The 23,618-nt window shown below is 41.0% G+C and overlaps 1 protein-coding gene across 1 annotated transcript in view; it reads right to left on the bottom strand.

Annotated features, from left to right (window-relative positions):
- Nucleotides 1-588: 588 nt before the first annotated feature.
- LOC148029992 (uncharacterized) overlaps nt 589-23,618 on the bottom strand; it is a 55,946-nt gene continuing 32,916 nt past the window's right edge. Inside the window, exon 4 of the mRNA XM_087687345.1 lies at nt 589-699. Within this exon, the coding sequence (XP_087543471.1) occupies nt 589-699 (111 nt within the window). The remainder of the gene's footprint in view (nt 700-23,618) is intronic.

Below are 23,618 nucleotides of genomic sequence, written 5' to 3'. Positions count from 1 at the left end.
TCAAGATCTCACTTTCTAACTAACAAACATTTGTAATTTATTTTTTGCAGATATCGAAAAGGAGAGAAAATAAAATACACTGCAATGACATTCAAGAAAAGATATCTTTACTATCAATATAAAATACATGTACAAATTTTGTAGCAGATGTCTATCTACCATCTCTATGAGATATACAAGGGCTGAAGGGCAAATTTCTATATATGAAGGCCTACAAGGCGATATGGCAAAGCTATTTCTTTTTTGGAGAACTATCCTTTCTAGGAGTCCTTTTGCCTTTCTTTGATGTCTTGGGTATAGAAGGTGTTGAAGCTGTGGATTTGCCTTCCGTGGTTATAGGCACCGCATCTCCTTCATGGTGCAAATCCCCACCAATCTTTGTTGTTGGATGTATACAATTGACCATCATATACTTCAAGAGCTTTGCTCTGATGTACCAAATATGCTCAGATGTATAGCAATCCTTCGAAAACTGTCACACATTTATAGAAAAAAGAGTTTTAGTTCATTATTGTTCTTACAATAGACTATATTTTTATCATCAATGGACTATTTGCAATTAATATCTATCTTAAAGTTTAGCATCTTTCATATTACCTTTACATGTTTATCATCATTAAGATAAACAAAGTTAACCATTCTTCTAGCATTTGCAATCACCCTCCAGCCACAAGAATGGCTATCATCCTGATGGGGACACTGCAACCACCAACACAAAGTAAAACTATAAAGAGGACGAATGGTAGTTCATAGAATAAACTCATGTTTCAATTATTTTAATGAATAACTTACCGCAACTTGTCTATATTGCATTGTTGCAAGCAAATCAGATGGCATAGGGGGTCTTTTCTCTAGCTCTTCAATTAATCTTTTGGCACCTCTGTATATAAAATATGTTGAAATTTAGAGTACTTACAAAAAAAAGAATTGAAATATCAAGGAGCCCTTGGATAATATAACTTATAATTTAGCATTTCCATGGCTTCCTTTCATAGAGTTGATTAAAAAGCATTGCTTATCCACAAGGTCTATTGCAATCAAGCTCCAATGAGAACTAAAAGCAATCATATCTCAACAAATTAGTAGGATAAAATCTCAAAAACTCTAATAGAATATTGAATCACTTACTTTTCATTATATGGAATTATAAGCAGCTCCAAAGTATGGAAGTCAATCAAATTGAGCCAGTGCTCAATAAAACTTGCATCAAGCTCATTCCTCATAAAGAATGAGACAGATGGATCAAAAACCTCAATTTTTTGTTGTATATCCAAAGGAAACTCATGTATTATACACCTAGAAAAGGCATAGAAATAGTGAGTATAAACAAGAAAAATCTTATTGCTAAAAAGATATCAAAAAGTATAAGTAATTATGGATGGGCATACCTTAGGCCAGCAAGAATAAGAGTGTCATTTACTTCTCTTCTTTTATCCTCAAGAATCTGAACACATCCAGCATCAAAGGAGAGAACCTCAGTTCTTTTGCCTAAGTCACCAGGTAAGAAACAAAACACACTGAATCCTTTTGGATTAGTTGCTTCAAGAAGGGTGGCTAGCTCATTTTCAAAGGACTCTAGTTGCTCTATTTCCCTTTCTTCAACCCTTTGCTTCCTATACTCTCTCCATTTATCTGCTTGTTCCTCTTTAGCATTCTCCTCTTTTTCATGTTGCCTTGTATCCTTCTCATGGGTGACATCCTCAACCCTGACACCAGAATCATCTTTCTTTCTTCTAGCTGGGGGCACATTAAGGATATTAAATGTCTTCATATCAGTGAGGGGAATTGGGTCAAGGACCTTTGAAAATCTATATCTTAGCCTCCTAAGAATTACCATGTCCTTGTCCATGAGTGTGAGCCTATGAGCATGAGCAGCAAAAATGTAGGCATCTTGGAAAAACTCAATTAGAAAATCCTCTGTGGCTTCCTGTATACAATTAAGAGCTGTTCTTGTCCATCTGAAACTATCCAAACTATATCTGTCACAAATTTCCCTGACAAGCCTCTGAAAAGACAACTTTGGAATTGCATTGTCAAGAGCATTTACTGCCTTCCTAATCTCCCTTAGACACCTGACATTTTGAGAAAACCTTCTCCTTGGCTTTGACTTTCTAGAGAGCTTCTGAGGCTTTGAAGACTGATGAATCTTTGACTCGGATCAATCTTCTCTTTTCTTGCTGTTGACTTAGTCCTAGCCATCTGCCAAAAAAACATTTGTTACTTCTTCTCCAGCATGTAAAGAAAAACACGAGTCCCAGACAAGAGTTATCTATGCTGCATGGCATTTTCTCGTATCAGCTGAATTTTTCTCGAGCTGTCTAGTGAAACGCGAGTGTCAAGCAAGGCGCCTCCTTGCAGATGCTTCTTTTCGCGTTTCACCGGACTTGTTGTCCATTGTGTCCAGTGAAACACGAATTTAAGCCAGGAAACCTGCTTGAAGTACCTTATTTTCGCGTTTCACCGGACAGCTCATGAATAGCATAAAAATTGACAATGTGAAACGCGAGTGTCAAGCAAAGCGCCTCCTTGCAACTGCTTCTTTTCGCGTTTCACCGGACTTGTTTTCCATTGTGTCCAGTGAAACGCGAATTTAAGCCAGGAAACCTGCTTGAAGCACCTTATTTTCGCGTTTCACTGGACAGCTCATGAATAGCATAAAAATTGACAAAACCAAGAAAAAAGAGCTTTGATCCAAGGAAATCTTTTAAGATTACTTAAAATATCCATAGGGAGGAAAGAAACAGGCACCGAGAGCATGGAATGCTCAGATAAGTAATTATTAACAGCAGCATGGATTTCAGATAGCTCATGCAGATCACAGTAAGATTTCCTTAAATATCCACAATATTTAGGAATGCTTTCACTGTGGAAAAAATTCTTTTGTAGTGGTCATGAGCTAATAATAACATAAAGGATTAAGGAAAAATATTAAAACAATGCATTGAATGGAGCTTGTTATTGAAAAGCAAGATGCAGAAACCATACCTTCTTTTTAGCTTGTTCTTCACAATCTCAGCCTAAAGATGACAATATGCTTGAAGGTTTGCTTTGTTGGAGAAGCAGTGAAATGCTTGGAGATTGGAAGGAAATGCTTGGAGACTGGAAGGAACACCAAAAACAAAGATGGAGTAGCGATGAAATGCGATGAAAGCTGAAGGTGGTGAATTTGCATGGACTCAACGTTCTTCGCAAAGTGTTAATAACACACGTGTGACGTAGTCTCGCTTATCGGAATTTTTTATTTACTTGGAAAAGGGTTATTTAACACACGTGTAACGTATTTTTGGAAAAAGAGAATGCGCACGTCTTCTAAGGAGTTTATTACGCTGTGTTAAGTCAGACACGTGTACACGTATTTTTCCATTATTACACAAACTTTTTCGTTGGAACTATCACCACATGCTTAACGGTCGATATAAAAGCATTTCAAACCCATTTCTCCGACATTGTCTTCTTCTCTGTCAAAATTTCGTCTCGACTTCCCTTTAAGGTCCTTGCATCCTGTGTGGAGAGCAGTTCAACAATCTTTGATAGGTAACAATTTTTTTATTACAAGCATTTTAACAAAATAAATGTGATTAATATAGAAAGAATGTTTTATAACACTTAAACAATTAAAGATGTTATGTGCTTTCTATCTTTCAAAAGCAGCATAGCTTTTCCAAAAATGATTATATCATCAATTTGTGTGTTTCCATAGAATATATTTATTGTTCATGTTTCCTTTCTTCATTTGCAATTTTTAACAAGTAAAACGCGAGAAAATGTCTCTGTTGATGATATTTTGCTTAGTATTGCGTTTCACCGACCACATTTTAGAATAATTTTTGTCTTCAAGCTAGTGTCCGATGAAACGCGATTCCTTCACAGGCATTTGCCTTTCACACTTGAATTTTCGCGTTTCACCGGTCAACTAAAAAAATTCTCCTGTTTTGATATTTTTGTCTTGGAAAATCAATGTTGGGGCCTCTTTCCATGATATCATCTTGTTTTATTGGATATTGGTTCTTTTCTGCTTTTTTTTTTCAGGGATAAATATTTTTCTGGTCAAAATGACAAAGAGGAAGCTATCTCTGGAAGGAATGGATGAGGAGGAGATAATTGAGACATCTGATGATAGGCTCTTTGATTTTTTACACATCACTGGAAATTCTTCCAAGTTTTTCTATATCAGGGAAATTTTCAATGTTCCTTTTGATTTGAAGGAGTTATTGGAGGATCTTGATGATAAACTTAAGGAGTACAGATGTTTTTATGATAAACATGTGCAAGGTTTGGAAGTCAATGGATTTGTTCATTATACTGATGTCATGGGAGCCACCAATACATCCAGGTCAACTTTGCTCGGCAGGTTCAACCTCATTGATGAGGAATTCAGAAAGAAAGAAACATGTTGCCCTTTCCACAGGTACCAACACCAATGCCTTCTAATCCACAAGGACGTTGGATTTATTGTGTATCTTCAGTACATGGAAAATTCTTCTCCAGATATAGACCAACAGAGAAAGCTAGAGGATATTGCAAGTATGGATAAGGAGGTCGAAGAGAAGGAGGAGATGTTCCAAGAAGATGTTGAGAATCAACTTGTCCAAGGTTTTGATGTAGGTTTATTCAAGAGTGACAATATCACAATGGTGGAAGAAAAGGAGATTGAGCCAAGTGCACAGGTTAATGAAGAAGGTCCTCTTGCCTGTGTTCCAACATTTCCCACTTATCTTATCAACAAGAAGAGATATGTGTTGCTAAATGATATTCAACATCTTTTTGATCTTAGAGAAGATTATTGCTTAGCAATCCTTGCAAGTTGGGGCAAAAATGACATGAATTTTATAGGTTATGAACAAGAACCACTAGCAAGTCTTGATGTTGAGGGAGAGAATTTCCAAGATAGCTCTATAGCCTTACATACATGTATTAATCAGGTCATAGAATACGAAAAGGGGGGGCTACCTACAGAAGAAGAGTTCTTGCAGGTCCAGAAGAAACTTCATATTGATGATGTAGGGTATGAAGAGAGATTGAAGTCTCCATCAGATGAGAAGCCCAAGAGTTCAATAAATCTTTATGATGATAGTCTTCTTGAAGAAGATGAACACCCTAAGGTATGAAATATAATTCGAAGTTACCCATTGAGTTTATGTTAGACTTTATTATGCATTATAGATAAATATCTTATATCTTGTACTGTTGTGGTTTGTTCTATAGATTGAGATTGAAGATCTGGACAACTTTCTTGGAAGGGCCAAGGGCTCTAGGCCAATGAAGCTTGGAAAAAATCAAAGCCTTGGCCATTATATTGGAAACTTAAACAATCAAACAATTGTAATATATCATAGTAGATTGTCAAGCTCTCCAAGTCTACCAATGATGGCTTTGAGAGCTATCTCAAAGGTTATTGGATCTCAAGTTTTCAGCAGAGGTTTGGACAAGATCATTTTGGTGGAGAAGGAATAAGCCATAAGAGTTTTTGGCTTTATGCCTGGATACAGTGGATCTAGAGCTCGATATTTTGGAGTTCTTGGCTCCTATTTGCTCTCTTATGCAGGAGATAGTAAGAATTTGAAGCTTCTTCCAGGCTATCGGAAACAAGAGTTTTTGAAATACAGAGGTATTATTGAGTGGGATGAAACAAAAGATTCCTCTAGAGGCCCTGTCGAGCTACCTGAAACCAAGGACTCCACTGAAGGCCCTGTCGAGGTGCCTGAAACTAAGGACTCTTCTGCAACACAATCAAACTAGAAGATGCCAAAGATTAAGGGTTTCTTGAAACCCATCTTTTCCCAACTCTTTGTTTGGTTTGTAACCATTCTGTAAATCTTTGCTTTGCGCAAGAATTTAAATATCTATCTTTTCTTCTTTGGGTAACAATTTGTATAGTCCTTGCTAAAGATGATGTATTGCTTGATGTGGTTGTATCTTTAAGCTTGAATTTATGCCAAATTTGTCGATAGAACCATTGAAAGACCTCTAATAAACTGTTGGCTTTGTGTCTTCCACCTCTATGTCTTGTATGTCTGAAATATTTTGTTCTTGCTTGATAATGTGATTTTTCCATACCTTGGGTTGACCAGATAGATAGAGATCCATATTGTTTAATAAAGTATGGAGCATGGTTGTATAGAATATGTTGCATAGTCAACAAATAAGGAAAGTTATTAAAAAACATTATATGAGTTCGACAATGAAGAAACAAACATATACAAACTTCTTACCATATAGTGAGTAAAGTGTTGATCACCCCAAGCTTCTGTCATCGCCTTTTTGAAAAGGTTCAATTGGTTTTTAGAGTCTTTGAGATCATCGTCATTCCATTCAGTCTTATCACAATAAAAAAACACTTTGTCTAGTGTTTCCCTAACTTTAGCTTTTCTATTTCGAGCTTGTCCATTATCAGTGTGATCCTTAACTGCATTATGTAGGGATTTCCACTGATTAAGTTTAATAGTTGAGCCACCATTTCTCGAGTTTATCTTGCCAAGTCTTCCATGAAAGCCTAGAAACCTTCTAGCCTTCACTCCACCAATAGATGGTTTTTTTGGGACACAATTACCATCCTTAGACTTTTGAAGATCTGGTTCAATAACAACATTGCCACCATGCAAACCAATTGCAGAGAGAACTTTTTCAACCTTTGTTATAGCATCTGTTCTAGTTGATAATGGCTTCAACTTCCATGCAAATCCTATATAGAGATGAACAAGCTTTTTGATTATCCTGCAAAGTGCATGAAGTGTACAAATATGGGCATTCGCTAAAGGAATGTCCAAGACTGGTTTAAACTGTGGATCCTTATTGTGCCTAGAGGGAGCTCTATTCCAATTGCTTGAGTTTAACTCTATAGCTGGTGACATGCAGTATAAGCAAGGAGATCTCGAGTTAGCTCCCTTTGATACATTATCCATACATTTGAGTGTCTTTAGGTCACCAGCTATGTGCCACTCAATCCTGTAGTTCCCTAATCCTTCAACAAATAGCTCTTCTCCTGCTTGTTGCCTTTGAATAACATTAGGTATTGATGTTTGATGAAAAACCCAATATAGTATATCAAAATTCTCAATATCTACCTCAAATGCTCCTAGCCACCAGATGTTATATTCAGATTGAACACTAAATGATGTTGAGTGATTGCAATGACTTGACGAAAGTGCTCTATTCATCAAGGTGATAGATATTCTCTCCAGTTTTTTACATTTCAGAATCTCACTTTCATCAAGTTTAATCACAAATCTAGCCACTCCCTGTGCCTCAGCTACTGACAAGTCATAAAATTTGATCATTAAGCATTGTAGGGTGGGCAAGTCAAGGAAAATATTGTTAAACTCATTGAATGTAACCTCCTTTTTCTTGCCCTTGAAGCTAGCCTTGATATGAAAAGGCTCACCTAGAATCTCCATCACTTTGCTATTAACTCTCTGTCTGATAGTCCTAACCACAAATGGTTTCGGAAGTATGCAATTGTGTACCTGTCCTTGCTTCATATTTGATTGTAAAAGTTGGAAAAGTTGCATATAAGCATCTCGACTGATACCAATACTATCCAGTGTCTTCTGTACTAACTCAGAATCCAAAGAATGATCCTTCACAAATGACTCCAAGCATTGTTTCTTTGCCTTTTTAAATTTCTTATTCTCCAAAATATCCTTTGAAACCACTGAAGGAAGAAGATGATAATAAAACTGAGCTGCTTTTAAAGAATCTCTTTCACTTGCATTTGGTTGTAGAAGAGATCTAAGAAAAATTAACATCACAAATCAATGCAAGTAGTTTAAATAAAGCCATATTTAAGATTTTTCAAGTGAAAAAAAATATACCTTGCTGCTTGGATTCTTTTACCACAGCCTCCTCCTCCTCGTTTGAGATTCTCAATATTTTTAAGAGCTCTTTGTCGATTTCGAAGGCCTAATAAAGTTTGCTTTTGTTGATAAGCTTTGATACGCTTTTCCAATGAATGAATTTTTTGTTGACAATCCTCTAGCTTCTGCAACAACTCTATATTGTGTTTCATCAAAAGATGATTCTCTAGTCCAAGGATATCCTTTTCTGCAACAAGATTAAGTGTATAACCTAAAAATCCATTGTAGCCATCACCAATAAACCTCATTAATGACGAGCTATTATAGAAAGGAGGAGTGCTATTTCTGCTAGGATCTTTGGGATATAGCTTTCCATCTAACCAAAGATCAATATTCTTCTTTCCTTCAAACCTCAGTATATGTTTCATAGACTCTGTAACCGTGATAGATTTTGTTCTCTTTCTTATCGGTTCATACTCACTGTCCAACTCAATATGAAGATGATAGAGAGGTCTTTTATGAGAGCTACAGAGATCATTAGATGATTGATCCATAGCTGAGTTACAGAGATCATTGGGTGATTGATCCATAGCTAAGGATATGATTAGAAGCAAGAACGAAAACAAAGAAGAGACTAATAAGGAGAAGAAAAAAAGAAGAGAGAAACGATGGAGAAACGATGGAGGGAGGCAATCGAGTATCCACCAAAATTCAAATTGAATATTACTTTTCACTTTAATGAGGAGAGGTAAGATCTTCATTATGACAACCTTGCCAACTTTATGGCGACCTAGATTTCTAGGTTTGATGTGACCACGAGAATATCACGACAATGATTTATTAACAAATTTTGATATTTTAACTTACCAAAATATAAACCTTTTAAAAATTCTATAAAATGATTTTATTTCGTAAATTGTTTTCTCTCTCTAGGATCTCTTACAGGGCATTTTCGAGACCTCAAAACTCCCCTAATGGCTTTGGCCGCAGTCGAGTGCTGAAGGGGGAGTGCAGCTTCCTCGCGCTCCTTGGGTTTTGTCCACCAAAGAAGAGTGCATTGTGAAGCAAGTAATCAAGCCTATCCGCACTCCGACAGGTATGATGCGTTCTCTCAGGTCCGCATTTTCTAAAGATGACCAATTGTCGGGGCTAATATCCCATGATTGGCATAAGATATGTTAGGTTTGTGAACAGAATGGATTGTAATTAGCGTGGGCATTTTGCAATTTGAAAAGTGGCCATTATTCATAATGCTTTCTCATTTGTGGCAGTTTGTCCTACCGATTGCGATCGCAGGATGCCTTACTCTAGAAATTCGTGGGGCCATTTACAAGTTGTCGACTTTGGTGCAATGGATCTCACAGAAAGAGATTAAGACGTCCTCTATTGAATCTGCGAGGCGGGGAGCAGTGGAGACGGTCTGTCTCTTTGAGAAATATCTGCCTACTAGCATGCTCACGATACAAGTCCACCTTCTTGTGCAACTTGTGGACGAAGTGGAGATTACTGGACCTATCCATACGCGATGGATGTTCTTCCTGGAGCGTTTCATGAAAACCCTGAAAGGCTTTGTGCGACAACGAGCTCGGCCAGAAGGTAGCATGGCGGAAGGTTGGTTGGTGTCAGAGGCGTTAGTGCATATCTCACAATGGCTACCAACGGTGGAACCAGACAATGAAATGCTATGGACGATGAAGGACGATGATAGACTGACTGGAGATGTGGTGGTTGGAAATGGGGTAGAAAAATAAATGGATGCCTCAATGGAAGAGAAGGTGAATCGCTTTTGTATGTTGAACCATGCCTCCATGGAGACGTGGCTCCCCAAGTACCAGATTGCAAGGCAAGATCGAGAGGAAGCGCGAGCTGAATTCCAACGCAGTACGTGTCATCGACCGATTCGATATCCCAAAGGCATGGAGGAGATGCCGCGGTTTATGTCAACACGATGGTTGCATGGAGCCTTGACCGCTGTCGAAGGGTTTCGAAAGCAAAGAAAAGTCGTGTCTACAGAAGACCTTGACTAATTTCAGGATAGAAGTTCAACAAATATGCGAAGAGGACGGACATTTCCAGCATACGCATTCCACATTATTATTCAATGCCTTATCTTTGTTGGTGTCTTTTAGAGAAGAAAAGATCCCATTCTCTGTATTCAAATAGCCAGTTCTTTTAACTTGACTTTGCTTAACTAGCCAATCTGAGACTGTCCTTACAAGAAGCACAAAAACCGTGTCTAGTTTAACAACAACTTGAATGTGCAGAACCAGAAGCTTATTGTATTCAGTTAAAGTCTAGAAAATCCTCAACATTCCATGCTGTCCATAATCAGTAACTGCTAGTATTCAAATGGCAAACCTTGGTGAAAACCATGGAGTTTATCTACAATACACAGTCTTGTCAACCTCTGCAGGTATGGATAAAAACCAGATGTTTCTCATTTGCAGCAAATACCATATTTCCACATCACAACAACAGAAAACACTTATGTTCGATGCGTTTAAGTTTCTAACATCTGTTTAGCATGAGTGTTCCATTTTTCTTATCACTAGTAGAGGCCCAACAAACACCATTGAAGTTTATTAGAATCAGTATTACAGCTGCTCTTGAAGGCTCCAAATGTGACCTGCACCACTCGTTTTGACAGAGAAACTATAGGCAATCAGGTTTGTTTATATATGCAGAGATAAAACTGATCCTGGCATCCTCTCTGATAGCCCAAACCTCGTCTCCTTCAGTCTGTAGGCTGAATCCTACAGCCTCTAGCAATTCCACTCCACCAAGAAGGAGATGTCTGTGTTGCGGAATGTGTTTAGGACAAGTGGATCTGCATCATAGAGCTTTGCCTTCTTAATAGATATGGACTGGATGATCTTCACTACCTCTGAGAAAGCAAGCAGCAGCAACATAACCAGAGCTCTTTCTAAGAAGCCATCGTGCTTTCGCATGGTCATAGCAGCCATGCTTTCTGTCCAGAGGAAAGGGAAAGGGACCTTTCCTTTTGGGGATTGGATCTTCTTCTGCAGTATGATGACGGCCTCCCTCTCACTTCTCCTGTGTTTGCCTGCGTGTTTCTCTCTCTGCCTGTGAATTTGCCCTCTGAATCAGAAGCTTCTCTGCATATATGAGAGGGGCGAGAGAGCTGGACTGCGATGGATGTCGGCAAGATAACAGGGAACCGAGCAGGTTAAGAATCTAGTTATGGGTGATTCTGGTTCTGGGATCTGGGTTCAAGCGATCCTGACGGGATTCCTCATCATCATCAATACTATTGCAAGGGATTCTTCATCTGTGCAAGTGAGAGATTTTTCAGCTGAATTTTCTTCTCCGCCGCCTTCTTGTATCTGTTATCGACTGTCATTCTGTAAGGATGATCAAAGTCATCCGTTCCAGAGGCCTCGAAGACGAAGCTCCTGCTCAAGGCCGCATTCCTCTTTCTCTCTTATAATTTTCTGTTACGCTATTGCATCATACAGCATAATCACAGAGACGACTAGGCAGGCAGGCCGACGTCCTTCCCCAATCTCCTTTTCCGTTCCCTCCTCCAACGCATCTGTCTTAGGCATGATAATCAATGGGTCTTCAAAGTGCAAATCCTCAGTTACTACAGCAGCAAGGTTCTCTTCATCGAGCTTGTCGTTCTTCTTCTTCGTTCAGTCTTCAGCTTCCTTTCTTCATTGTCGTCACCAACGTGATCTTCTGACATGTTAATTTCATTATTTTCTGCAGATCAGAGTCCGTCAAGGACTTCCTTTATCTTCAGCAAGCTCACTAATACTTCTTTCCTTCAATTACTGCAGGTTCCTCCGATTGTTTTAGAATCTTCGTCATCGACTCCAGCTCCTTTGCGACGTATTGCGCCCCTTCTCCTTCTGTTCATCCCACACTCTCCTCTTGCGCAAGGCTTCCACACTCCCCTTCCTCTCCTCTGTTTTTGCACTTCTCCTATGCTCTTCTGTCCTTTATCGTCACTGTCTCCCTTCCAATCCTCTCCCGTGGCCCCAAATTGCAGAGCTTTTTCCCTGCGTGTCCTCTCTTTCCCTCCCCAGAATTCTGCGCTCGTATTATCCTCCTTCTCTCCCTTCCTCAGACTCCTTGCTTTTTTTTCTCTTTCTTTTCCCCCCAAAGCACTTTTCAAAAAAAAACAAAAGCTTCTCTTTTTCCCCCAAAAGCACGGCTCCTTTCCCCTAAAGCACAGCTCCTTTATCCCTGAAAAAGCCCCTATCCACATATCTTTAGAAGGTGAGGAAGACATCGTTTCCCGAATTCCATCTCCTTTTGGCAAAGCCCACAACTCCTCCATCTATCTCAGCATAAATCGTGCTGTTAATGAACCAAGGCGGTCTCCTCACAGTAAATAGGACATTGCCTGATGCATCCATAATAGAAGCAATGAATGGCCGCCTTCGGTGTAGAAATTGACGAAGCAGCCAATGGCTTGATTCAATTATGTACCCAACCATCATTAATCCTTCTCGAGGGTCCATGATAACATATCGATTTGCTTGTTCAAAACCAACCAAAAGATTGGCCCACTCAATATTTCGTGTAACTATAATATCACTTCTTGCAAGTAAAGGTGCAACTTTTGCTTCTTGGGGGGGTTTTTGGCTGCAAAATTCCCACCAAAGGTTGACTTGGTATGGTTGTCCTAGGCCGAATTGACGATGGAACGGTTTGCCAGTCTCTCCAAAATTCCTTATTCTTCTCCGTCTTCAGCATAGAATGAAAGAGCAAACATAACAACTAAGTATGTACAAAGTATCAAATCACACACATGACTTTTGGGTGGTTTACACACCTCGAATGCGCAGCAATACGACATCCACCCCCTCTAATCCTGCGCATCCTTCGGATGGGCCAACTACCCATGATCATTATCATCAAGATCCACAAACAAATCAATCTCTTCGTTATGCATTTCCGGTAGATCAACAAGATTATCAGCTATATCATCTGTCTCTTCCATTGGAGTTTCTTGTCGTTGCTCTTCTCTTGAAAATTCTTCCAGTGCATAATCCTCATCATCTCTTTTCTTGAAAATCTTGATTCTTTTTCCAGCAATAGGCACTCTAAGCACTGTTCCATCCAATTCTGTCAGCTCATATGTTGCATTATCAAAGACATGTCTGACTATGTACGGTCCAAACCATCTTTTCACCATCTTCCAAAGTGCAGTATGCTGATTTTCAAGACTGCTATCAAACACCAATACCCAATCTCCCTCTTCTATTGCTCTTGGTCGCAAACGATGCATGCTGTCAAACCTGTCCTTATTTCTCAGTCTAGCAACCTTCAACATGTCAATAGCTAGCTGAAGATCCTCAGGTCTCCTGTCCAACTGTCGAATCCGAAGAGCTAAGAGCTCTTCTCTCGTCAAATCCTCCTGCCAAGGTAAAACTGACCAAGTCAAAGCACAAGTCTCAATCGGCATAACAGGTTTCTGACCATACATCAACTCTGTAGGCATATATCCTGTGGTAACACTATGAGTCGTACGATCAGCCCATAAAGCAAATGGTAAAAGTCTTGGCCATTCTCCAATCCGTCCTCTGCATGCTTTGGCTAATGCTTTCACTATCGGTGGATGCTCTCTTTCACTCTTCCCATTTCCCTCTGGATTGTATGCTGTGGTTAGAGCCAATTTGATTCCTAGCTGAGAGAAAAACTCCCTAGCTTCATCTGCATCCAATTCACCACGATCCGCAGTGATCTTATCCACACAACCATACCTGCAGAAAATTTCCTCCAATAAGAACTTACACACTGCACTAGCGGTCTTCGTTCTCAAAGATCTGCCCTCAACATGATTAGTAAGATCCTCTCTAGCCAAAACAATGTATCTCATCTGCCATAGACCCATAGGAATGGTAACCAAATCAACTACCCACTTATAATGAATGCATAGCGGATAGGTCGGATGAAGCTCATCTCTATGACGCACTACTGAATACATCTGGCAGTCTCTGCAAGTCTCAACAAAGTGAGAAACATCTTTGTACATGCCTTTCCACCAATATTTCTCCTTGATTTTCTCATAAGTAGCCCATACTCCTCTATGACCAGCCCAAGGACTCTCATGAAACTCCCTCATCACCTGCAACTGTGTCTCACTATCACAGACAACCCGCAAAGGTAATCCACCTCTTTTCTTCGGATGCTTCCAAAGAAATCCGTCCTCGAGAAAATAACCATAGGCTTTCCTTCTGATCTTCTTGAACTCTTCATCTGTCCATTCATCTCTTTTGCTTAGTGTACTAAGGTACCTGCCAATCTGCAAACAATCTCCAACATAGAGCTCTTCTGTGAAAGCCACAATATCATAGACATGACAAACATGATCAACCATAGTGGCTGAAATTTCTGCATCATCCTCTTCTGCAAGTAGAGTCTCCTCATCATCATATCTGGCTCTAGAAACATATCTGCCACTGGATTATCCTTCCCTGCTATGTGTTTAAATTCCGGATTGAATGACTTGATATATGCTATCCATCTCAACATAGCTATATCTGGAGTAGAGCAACTCGTGATCATACCAATCAATGGCAAGCAATCTGTCTCTACCACAATTGAAGCCCCAATAAAGTACTCCTTGTCACATTTGAGAGCCATGACAATCCCCAATAACTCCCTCTTGATTTGCGGATATCTCCTCTGTCTCTCGTTTAGGACTTTCGCCCCAAACCGAATAGCATACCTATTTCCATTTGCATCATCTTGACCCACAGCCCAACCTATGCCAATTGGACTAGTGTCAACTGTCAATACAATAGGCCTATCACAATTATAATCCGCTTTCCTGAGAGTAGGAGCATTCTGCAATAACTTCTTCAATTTCCGCATGGCTCTAGTGTGGCTCTCATCCCAATAAAATTTATGCCCCTTTCGAAGCAGCTGATACAAACAATCTGCTATGTGTGCAAAATGAGGTATCCAAATCATATAAAACACACAAGCACCAATGAATCTCCGTACCTCTGAAGTAGTAGAACAATACTCTGCAATCTTGCCTATAGCATTCACCTTATCAGGTGAGGGTTTCCTGCCATAATATCCACACATATGCCCAACAATAACAACCTCATTCACTCCAAAAACAGATTTTTGCCCTGAAAGTGTCAAGTTCACTTCTTCTAACCTGGCCAAAATCTTCTCACATGCTGAAATATGATCAGCCACAAAGTATCTGCATCCCTGCTCATTTAGGCTCTCATTCTTCTCTTCTTCTGCACACCCCTTAATGGGCACATCATCCAAGAAAGGCATAGTAAGCTGAGGTATGTAATCACGAAGGACCTTATGCATGGCATTCATCATATGTGCAACAGAATTAGTGGCACCTTGAGGCAAGATACACATCCTGACAAGCCCAATAGGAGTTCTCATGGTGGTTATGTCCCTGCTTTCCAAAGCCAGCTGAAACTGATCATACCCTGAATACAAATCACCCAAAGAATAGATGGCACATCCAGCAAATGTCTCTGCAAAATCATCCACAACTGGACCTATACCAACATTCCTGATAGTAACTCTGTTCACTGGCTGCATGTCCTGAATAAATCGGAGAGTACCATTCTTCTTTGGAACTGTAAACCACCTGTTTGAGTATGGTGCAGATGAAGGCTCAAGGATTCCCATCCTGATTTTCTCATTCAATAAATCAATCAGCTTTGGCAAGTGTGCTTTAGGTACTGGAATAGGTCGGAGATTCCATGGGATATGAGGAATAGTAAAAATGACCATAGAAGCAACAATATCAGGATTCACACATCCAATCTCATGTGGCAAAAAAGCAAATCCCCTTCCATGACGCTCAAGCATATCCTGAAAGCATTGCTTCTCTATGGGTAACAAGAAATCACCATTTCCAATTTTCAATTCAGCAAGTGTCTCTACTGAAAATTTATGACCAATATGCTCCGGATTCCTCAAAATTTGTTGTTTAGCAGCCCTCTCTATTTGCTGATCACTATCAGGTGGAAGCGGTACAGCAACCGGCTTCACCTTCTTATCCACAGTTTTGTATTTCGTGTCAACCCTGGCTTCATTATGCTCTTCTGCATTACATAAACCTTGCTGTAAATCAGCAATTCTGCACTCCAATGGCTGAATATTCTCAGCCCTCTGCTCTATGGACTGCATAGAAACAACCCCAAACTCTGAATGCTGAAATATTTCAGCAGTAAACTCTGTTGGCTGAAATTTTTCAGCCCTCTGTCTCTCTGAAAGCTGATCATAACCAGCTGGAAAAACTATTTGCTGAATTTCTTCAGCACTCAACACTCTTTGCTGAGTTACCTCAGCCTCTGACTCAATCTGTGACATAAAATCTGCAATTTCATGAAACATGTCCAGGGACTGCACTAATACATTACCATGACAATTCAGCATATCAGTTTTCAGCATATCTCCCATCTCTGTCATCGTATCTGCACAAATCACACTGTCATACATCCCATCTATGTGCTCATCATCCTCCAAAATTCCTACATTTTTCAAATTTTTCTCCTTCCTGCATATATACTGCCTGGCAGCTCTAGGCAACCTAGAAGTCTTCTAATAACTCATCGAACTGTTTGCTGAAATCCCAACATAACCGGAGGAGAAAACACTGCTGCCAGGAGGCGAGAACTCCAATCTCCTCTCCTCTGTACCACCGTCGTCTCGCGAAACGGCGGTACCTAATGAAAACCCGAATCCCTCACAGTGGGCAAGGGTGCATATCTGAGAGTATCCCTGTTTCTAACATGGTTCACACATACAGTCATAAACTCAACTGCTCTCATACCATCTTTACTGCGAATCCGTGCATAAGCAGATCCATCATCCATGACCTTTGTTTCCATGCGCATCTTTGTAATGAATGGCTGTCCAAGAATTATGGGATACGAGCATGAATCCTACACAAAGAAATGAAAATCCTCCTCTACATCACCAATAGAAACCCTGACACTAGGGCAAGCAGCATATAAATCACCTGCAGTGTTATTGGCGGCTCTCATACGCCACCCATGCTCTACATCCATAGGCCATCTGTTACTCTCATAAACTCCACGAACTATGAGATTAATCTCTGAACCATGATCAACCAATGCAACATAAGGCACCTGTTTTTCTCCAACCTTTACCATCGTCTCTGTAGTTGCCCTAGCCCAATGGCTCCGCGAGAAGTGACTACGCGGTATCAAAACAGGCTCATCAATTTCAGCATAATGCATAGGCTGAACCCTCTTCTCTACCTGCGGAAAAACAGAAGCATTATCAACCATAACCTCATCATCATCCTCATCCAACTCTCCAATCAAAACTCCCTGTGTATCAGTGGTAGCCAATGCATATATTTTCCTCTTCAAGACCTCCTGAAACTGATCCTGAAACTCTCTTTTTGAGATGCCCAAAATCTCAGAAATAGTGAAAGTCACCTCACTGCCAAGTATCTTATCATTAAAGATTTTCTTCATGTCTGTAGATGTCTCAATATCGGACATCAATCTGAATCCTGGCTGCTTTCTCTCTCTAGGCTCTTGCCTCTTTTCCCTCTTTTGAGCATCCTCCATCTGTCGATCTGGCCCTGGTCTCGAAGACGGTCCTGCAGTAGGTGGAGTAACAAACTCACCCCCTCTAGTCTTCTTAGCTACACTTGGATTTTCTTCATCCCTCTTACGCTTCTCCTCAACAAATACATCTGCACCATGAGATTTAGCCAAATAAGCATAAATAGAGTACCTGTCAACAGGCGAGTCCCAACCTGTCTCTGATCTGATGCTAGAGCCTGCACTAGTCAAAACAGTTTGCTGAATTTTCCCCTTGTTTGCAATCTCCATAGCATAAGTCCATAGTGCGGACTGAGTCTCTGATCCCTTCTCAATCTGTACTCCATATGCAGAAGCATCACCTCTAGCTGTCACATAAGAAGTACGCGCAGCCATGTCCTCCACTAACTTCTTCATTCCACCTTTACTAAAGTTGGTAGCAAGTGGAGCTCCTGTCTCAGTCAACCAAATCTTACCATCTTGCCCCCAATATACCAAATTCTGCCTCCTTGCATCCTGGAAAGAGTCACAATCCCTGCAATGCTGATGCTCCGTACTATCACACCAAATACATCTCCGATCTCTCCTAGGAGCACTAGGAGCACTCCTAGGTGCAGTAGGAGCACTAGAAGAAGGCACAGTCGAAGCAAACTCCTCCTTCAACTTACCTACCAACTCCGCTTTGACTGACTCAAGTGTCAAATCTGTGATGCCTTTGATTATATCATCAAGAGAGGTAGGTACCGATGGAGCGGATGGTTTTGGAGCAAAAGGTGTAGGCATCAGTCGTGGAAGAGGAGGAATAGGTGGAGTGGAAACAGTAGGCACTGGCATAGGCCAAGAAACTGGCTGAGGAGGAGAAGAAATAACAGGGATAGAAGTAGGCATAGGAGCTGATAATGGTGTAGGTGTCATGGAACCATTCTGTAGGCGAGTCTTCCATATCCTCCTCTTGGTCAAAGTCGAGACTGCATCCTGAGCATCTTGCCAATCAATTTTAAGACCCATAGGCTTCGTGCGATCTTCAAGAAGCTCACCCAATTCTTCTTGAAGAGCAGGATCTGCAGCTTGCAAGAAAAGCTCAACTTTTTCAACATCCAATGCTCTTTGTTCAATGGCATCAAGCTGACTATACCTCTCTTTGAATTCTCGAATCAACTCTGAAGCAGCAAGACCTTTGTTTGGTATGTAGACCCACTCTCGGAATGACCGCCGAGTAGCCATACCAAAGTCCTCAAGGAAGTATTCTTCTTTTAGAGCCTTCTTAAAATCTTGCCAATGTGTATTTTGAATAAAAAGATTAGTCACTTTTGTCCTCAAAGCAGGTGTGACAAGACGAAGGAAGTACTTACTCATAAGTCCAGCAGGAACTCCAAAAAATCCCATCTTGATCTCATATGTCTTCAAATATGCTGAAACATTACGCCCGTCAAATAACTTCTTCTCACTCTCAACTGCTTCAATAGCCTTAGTCGCGTTGTTTGCATTCTCCTGCTCTGAATAGAGTTGCCTTTGCTGAGACAACTGCTGTTGATGCAATTGTTGTTGCTGCTGCATATACATTTGTGTTTGCTGATTTTGGAGCTGCATATACATAGACATATTCTGCAAAATCTATTTTAGATCCTCCGTTGAAGTACTTGACGCAGCAGTCATTGATGGAGCTGATGTAGAGACAGCTAGAGTTGTAGAGGAAGCTGAAATAGAGGCTGAAGTATCTCCCATCCTGAAATTTCTGCGACGCTTTCACGTCGGGTTCACCAAAGATGTCGAAGGGTTTCGAAAGCAAAGAAAAGTCGTGTCTACAGAAGACCTTGACTAATTTCAGGATAGAAGTTCAACAAATATGCGAAGAGGACGGACATTTCCAGCATACGCATTCCACATTATTATTCAATGCCTTATCTTTGTTGGTGTCTTTTAGAGAAGAAAAGATCCCATTCTCTGTATTCAAATAGCCAGTTCTTTTAACTTGACTTTGCTTAACTAGCCAATCTGAGACTGTCCTTACAAGAAGCACAAAAACCGTGTCTAGTTTAACAGCAACTTGAATGTGCAAAACCAGAAGCTTATTGTATTCAGTTAAAGTCTAGAAAAGCCTCAACATTCCATGATGTCCATAATCAGTAACTGCTAGTATTCAAATGGCAAACCTTGGTGAAAACCATGGAGTTTATCTACAATACACAGTCTTGTCAACCTCTGCAGGTATGGATAAAAACCAGATGTTCCTCATTTCCAGCAAATACCATATTTCCACATCACAACAACAGAAAACACTTCTGTTCGATGCGTTTAAGTTTCTAACATCTGTTTAGCATGAGTGTTCCATTTTTCTTATCACTAGTAGAGGCCCAACAAACACCATTGAAGTTTATTAGAATCAGTATTACAGCTGCTCTTGAAGGCTCCAAATGTGACCTGCACCACTCGTTTTGACAGAGAAACTATAGGCAATCAGGTTTGTTTATATATGCAGAGATAAAACTAATCCTGGCATCCTCTCTGATAGCCCAAACCTCATCTCCTTCAGTCTGTAGGTTGAATCCTACAGCCTCTAGCAATTCCACTCCACCAAGAAGGAGATGTCTGTGTTGCGGAATGTGTTTAGGACAAGTGGATCTGCATCATAGAGCTTTGCCTTCTTAATAGATATGGACTGGATGATCTTCACTACCTCTGAGAAAGCAAGCAGCAGCAACATAACCAGAGCTCTTTCTAAGAAGCCATCGTGCTTTCACATGGTCATAGCAGCCATGCTTTCTGTCCAGAGGAAAGGGAAAGGGACCTTTCCTTTTGGGGATTGGATCTTCTTCTACAGTATGATGATGGCCTCCCTCTCGCTTCTCCTGTGTTTGCCTGCGTGTTTCTCTCTCTGCCTGTGAATTTGCCCTCTGAATCAGAAGCTTCTCTGCATATATGAGAGGGGCGAGAGAGCTGGACTGCGATGGATGTCGGCAAGATAACAGGGAACCGAGCGGGTTAAGAATCTAGTTATGGTGATTCTGGTTCTGGGATCTGGGTTCAAGCGATCCTGACGGGATTCCTCATCATCATCAACACTATTGCAAGGGATTCTTCATCTGTGCAAGTGAGAGATTTTTCAGCTGAATTTTCTTCTCCGCCGCCTTCTTGTATCTGTTATCGACTGTCATTCTGTAAGGATGATCGAAGTCATCCGTTCTAGAGGCCTTGAAGACGAAGCTCCTGCTCAAGGCCGCATTCCTCTTTCTCTCTTATAATTTTCTGTTACGCTATTGCATCATACAGCATAATCACAGAGACGACTAGGCAAGCAGGCCGACGTCCTTCCCCAATCTCCTTTTCCGTTCCCTCCTCCAACGCATCTGTCTTAGGCATGATAATCAATGGGTCTTCAAAGTGCAAATCCTCAATTACTACAGCAGCAAGGTTCTCTTCATCGAGCTTGTCGTTCTTCTTCTTCGTTTAGTCTTCAGCTTCCTTTCTTCATTGTCGTCACCAACGTGATCTTCTGACATGTTAATTTCATTATTTTCTGCAGATCAGAGTCCGTCAAGGACTTCCTTTATCTTCAGCAAGCTCACTAATACTTCTTTCATTCAGTTACTGCAGGTTCCTCCGATTGTTTAAGAATCTTCGTCATCGACTCCAGCTCCTTTGCGACGTATTGCGCCCCTTCTCCTTCTGTTCATCCCACACTCTCCTCTTGCGCAAGGCTTCCACACTCCCCTTCCTCTCCTCCGTTTTTGCACTTCTCCTATGCTCTTCTGTCCTTTATCGTCACTGTCTCCCTTCCAATCCTCTCCCGTGCCCCCAAATTGCAGAGCTTTTTCCCTGCGTGTCCTCTCTTTCCCTCCCCAGAATTCTGCGCTCATATTATCCTCCTTCTCTCCCTTCCTCAGACTCCTTGCTTTTTTTTCTCTTTCTTTTCCCCCCAAAGAACTTTTCAAAAAAAAACAAAAGCTTCTCTTTTTCCCCTAAAAGCACGGCTCCTTTCCCCTAAAGCACGGCTCCTTTATCCCTGAAAAAGCCCCTATCCACATATCTTTAGAAGGTGAGGAAGACATCGTTTCCCGAATTCCATCTCCTTTTGGCAAAGCCCACAACTCCTCCATCTATCTCAGCATAAATCGTGCTGTTAATGAACCAAGGCGGTCTCCTCACAGTAAATAGGACATTGCCTGATGCATCCATAATAGAAGCAATGAATGGCCGCCTTCAGTGTAGAAATTGACGAAGCAGCCAATGGCTTGATTCAATTATGTACCCAACCATCATTAATCCTTCTCGAGGGTCCATGATAACATATCGATTTGCTTGTTCAAAACCAACCAAAAGATTGGCCCACTCAATATTTCGTGTAACTATAATATCACTTCTTGCAAGTAAAGGTGCAACTTTTGCTTCTTGGGGGGGTTTTTGGCTGCAAAATTCCCACCAAAGGTTGACTTGGTATGGTTGTCCCAGGCCGAATTGACGATGGAACGATTTGCCAGTCTCTCCAAAATTCCTTATTCTTCTCTGTCTTCAGCATAGAATGAAAGAGCAAACATAACAACTAAGTATGTACAAAGTAACAAATCACACACATGACTTTTGGGTGGTTTACACACCTCGAATGCGCAGCAATACGACACCGCAGCATCCAGCGAAGGGACAGAGGTCTCAATGGAGGAGTGGGAGTTCTCGAGGGGATGTAGTCCAAAGGTGATGAGGGGTTTAGAATATGTCGTATCTAAATTTTATATACATAATCTAATTTGAGTGTTTCAATGTACAGTACAAAATATATAGTGCAGCATGGTCGTGCAGACGGCATTTTCGCGTGGAGCGTATTGACAAAATGTGCTCCACAATGGACTGTGGTGTCATGGCAAGGTTTGAGCAAGAGAGCCGGCGACGAGCAACGGATCCGAACACGGTTGTGGATGAGATGGAGTATTTTGGGAACTTGCAAAGTATTATTACGGTGGATTACCATAGCTTCTCCATGATACTATTCGATGTGCAGTGGTTCAAAGTGGCACTCGGAGGAGTTGGAGCAATAGTTCGACGAGGTCCATCTAGATTTCTCGAAATAGATTCCGAAAAAAAATGGATGGATTTGCGAGACACCTTTGTGTTGCCGGCCCATTGTGAACAGGTGCATAGAGTCATTTTCTTGCTAATTGTAATACGACATGGTTTATGTCACAATGGTTTGAACTCGCTTTGTACGTGTTTATGAACAGGTAATCTTCTATCCAAACCTCCGACAACCTCAATGGTGGTATGTTATACCTTCAACTCCTCGAAGTGCGAGAGTATATGATCAAAGCGATATTCCGGGCATAGATGAAGATAATATGCAAATAGAGGGGTCGATATTACAAGGGGTGGAGGCCGTCGCAAGCTTGGAGCCCGCATCGGCTAATAATGATGGAAATACAGGAGTCCAAGAATTTTTTGAGAACGAGGCAGACTCATTCTTTTGTGGTGACATGTCTATCGACCTTCCAGTGTATGCAAAGTTGTGTCAGGACATTAACATGGGACCATAGGATACTTCATTCTTGGAGAATTGTATTACTCAATTCGTTGTTTAGATCTTCCATAAAGGTACATAAGATATGCATTTTAAGAGGGATTTTTTAAAAAATGATTTATATTATTGTGCTTTGTATAGTTTAAATTGATTATTCTAACACCATTTTTTATCTGTGCATGTGATATTTTCAGGATGAGTCGAGGGATGAACGATGAGGAGTTTCAGGACATGATGGCACGCATGTCTCCAGACCAGCTCGCGAGATTCAGAGAGATGGTAGACCAGGAGCTGTCTCGTTCTTCGTCAGGGCGCTTTGCTAGATCTGCTTCAGCGTGATCAGATGCTTCAACTTCGAGCAGACGATCTCAACGCTCACGACTTGGGCCAGAGGGAGGGACTGCATCGGGATTAGGGGGATGCTGCTGTGGAGACACGGATGTGGTGTCTCCGTCTTGTCATTCAGCTGGAGCTGCATCACCTCCAGGATTTGTCACACCTGTGGGAACGTCTACTCCAGTTACTTCGGCTTTTGCGTAGCCGTCAGCACAGGTGGCACCCCTTTTGGTGGCACTCCTTTGAGTGCCACTCCGAGAGAGGTTACCCCCGTCGGTACACCGGATATAGAGGGGTCTCCTGGATATGCCCAGGAGCGTGGACGGAGATGGGAGAGGACCCATCTTAGGAAGACTCCTAGGGGTTATGGATATCTGGTTGATAGTAGGTCAGGAGCCATCATCATGAATGATTGAGGGGAGGAGGGTGATGGCTCGCATGAGAGAG

The sequence above is a fragment of the Lygodium microphyllum genome, chromosome 10, assembly GCF_053477565.2.
Source record: "Lygodium microphyllum isolate KBCC chromosome 10, Lygodium_microphyllum_v1.1.10, whole genome shotgun sequence".
In the NCBI taxonomy this organism is placed as follows: Eukaryota; Viridiplantae; Streptophyta; class Polypodiopsida; order Schizaeales; family Lygodiaceae; genus Lygodium; species Lygodium microphyllum.
This window is presented reverse-complemented; position numbering and strand designations above follow the sequence as displayed.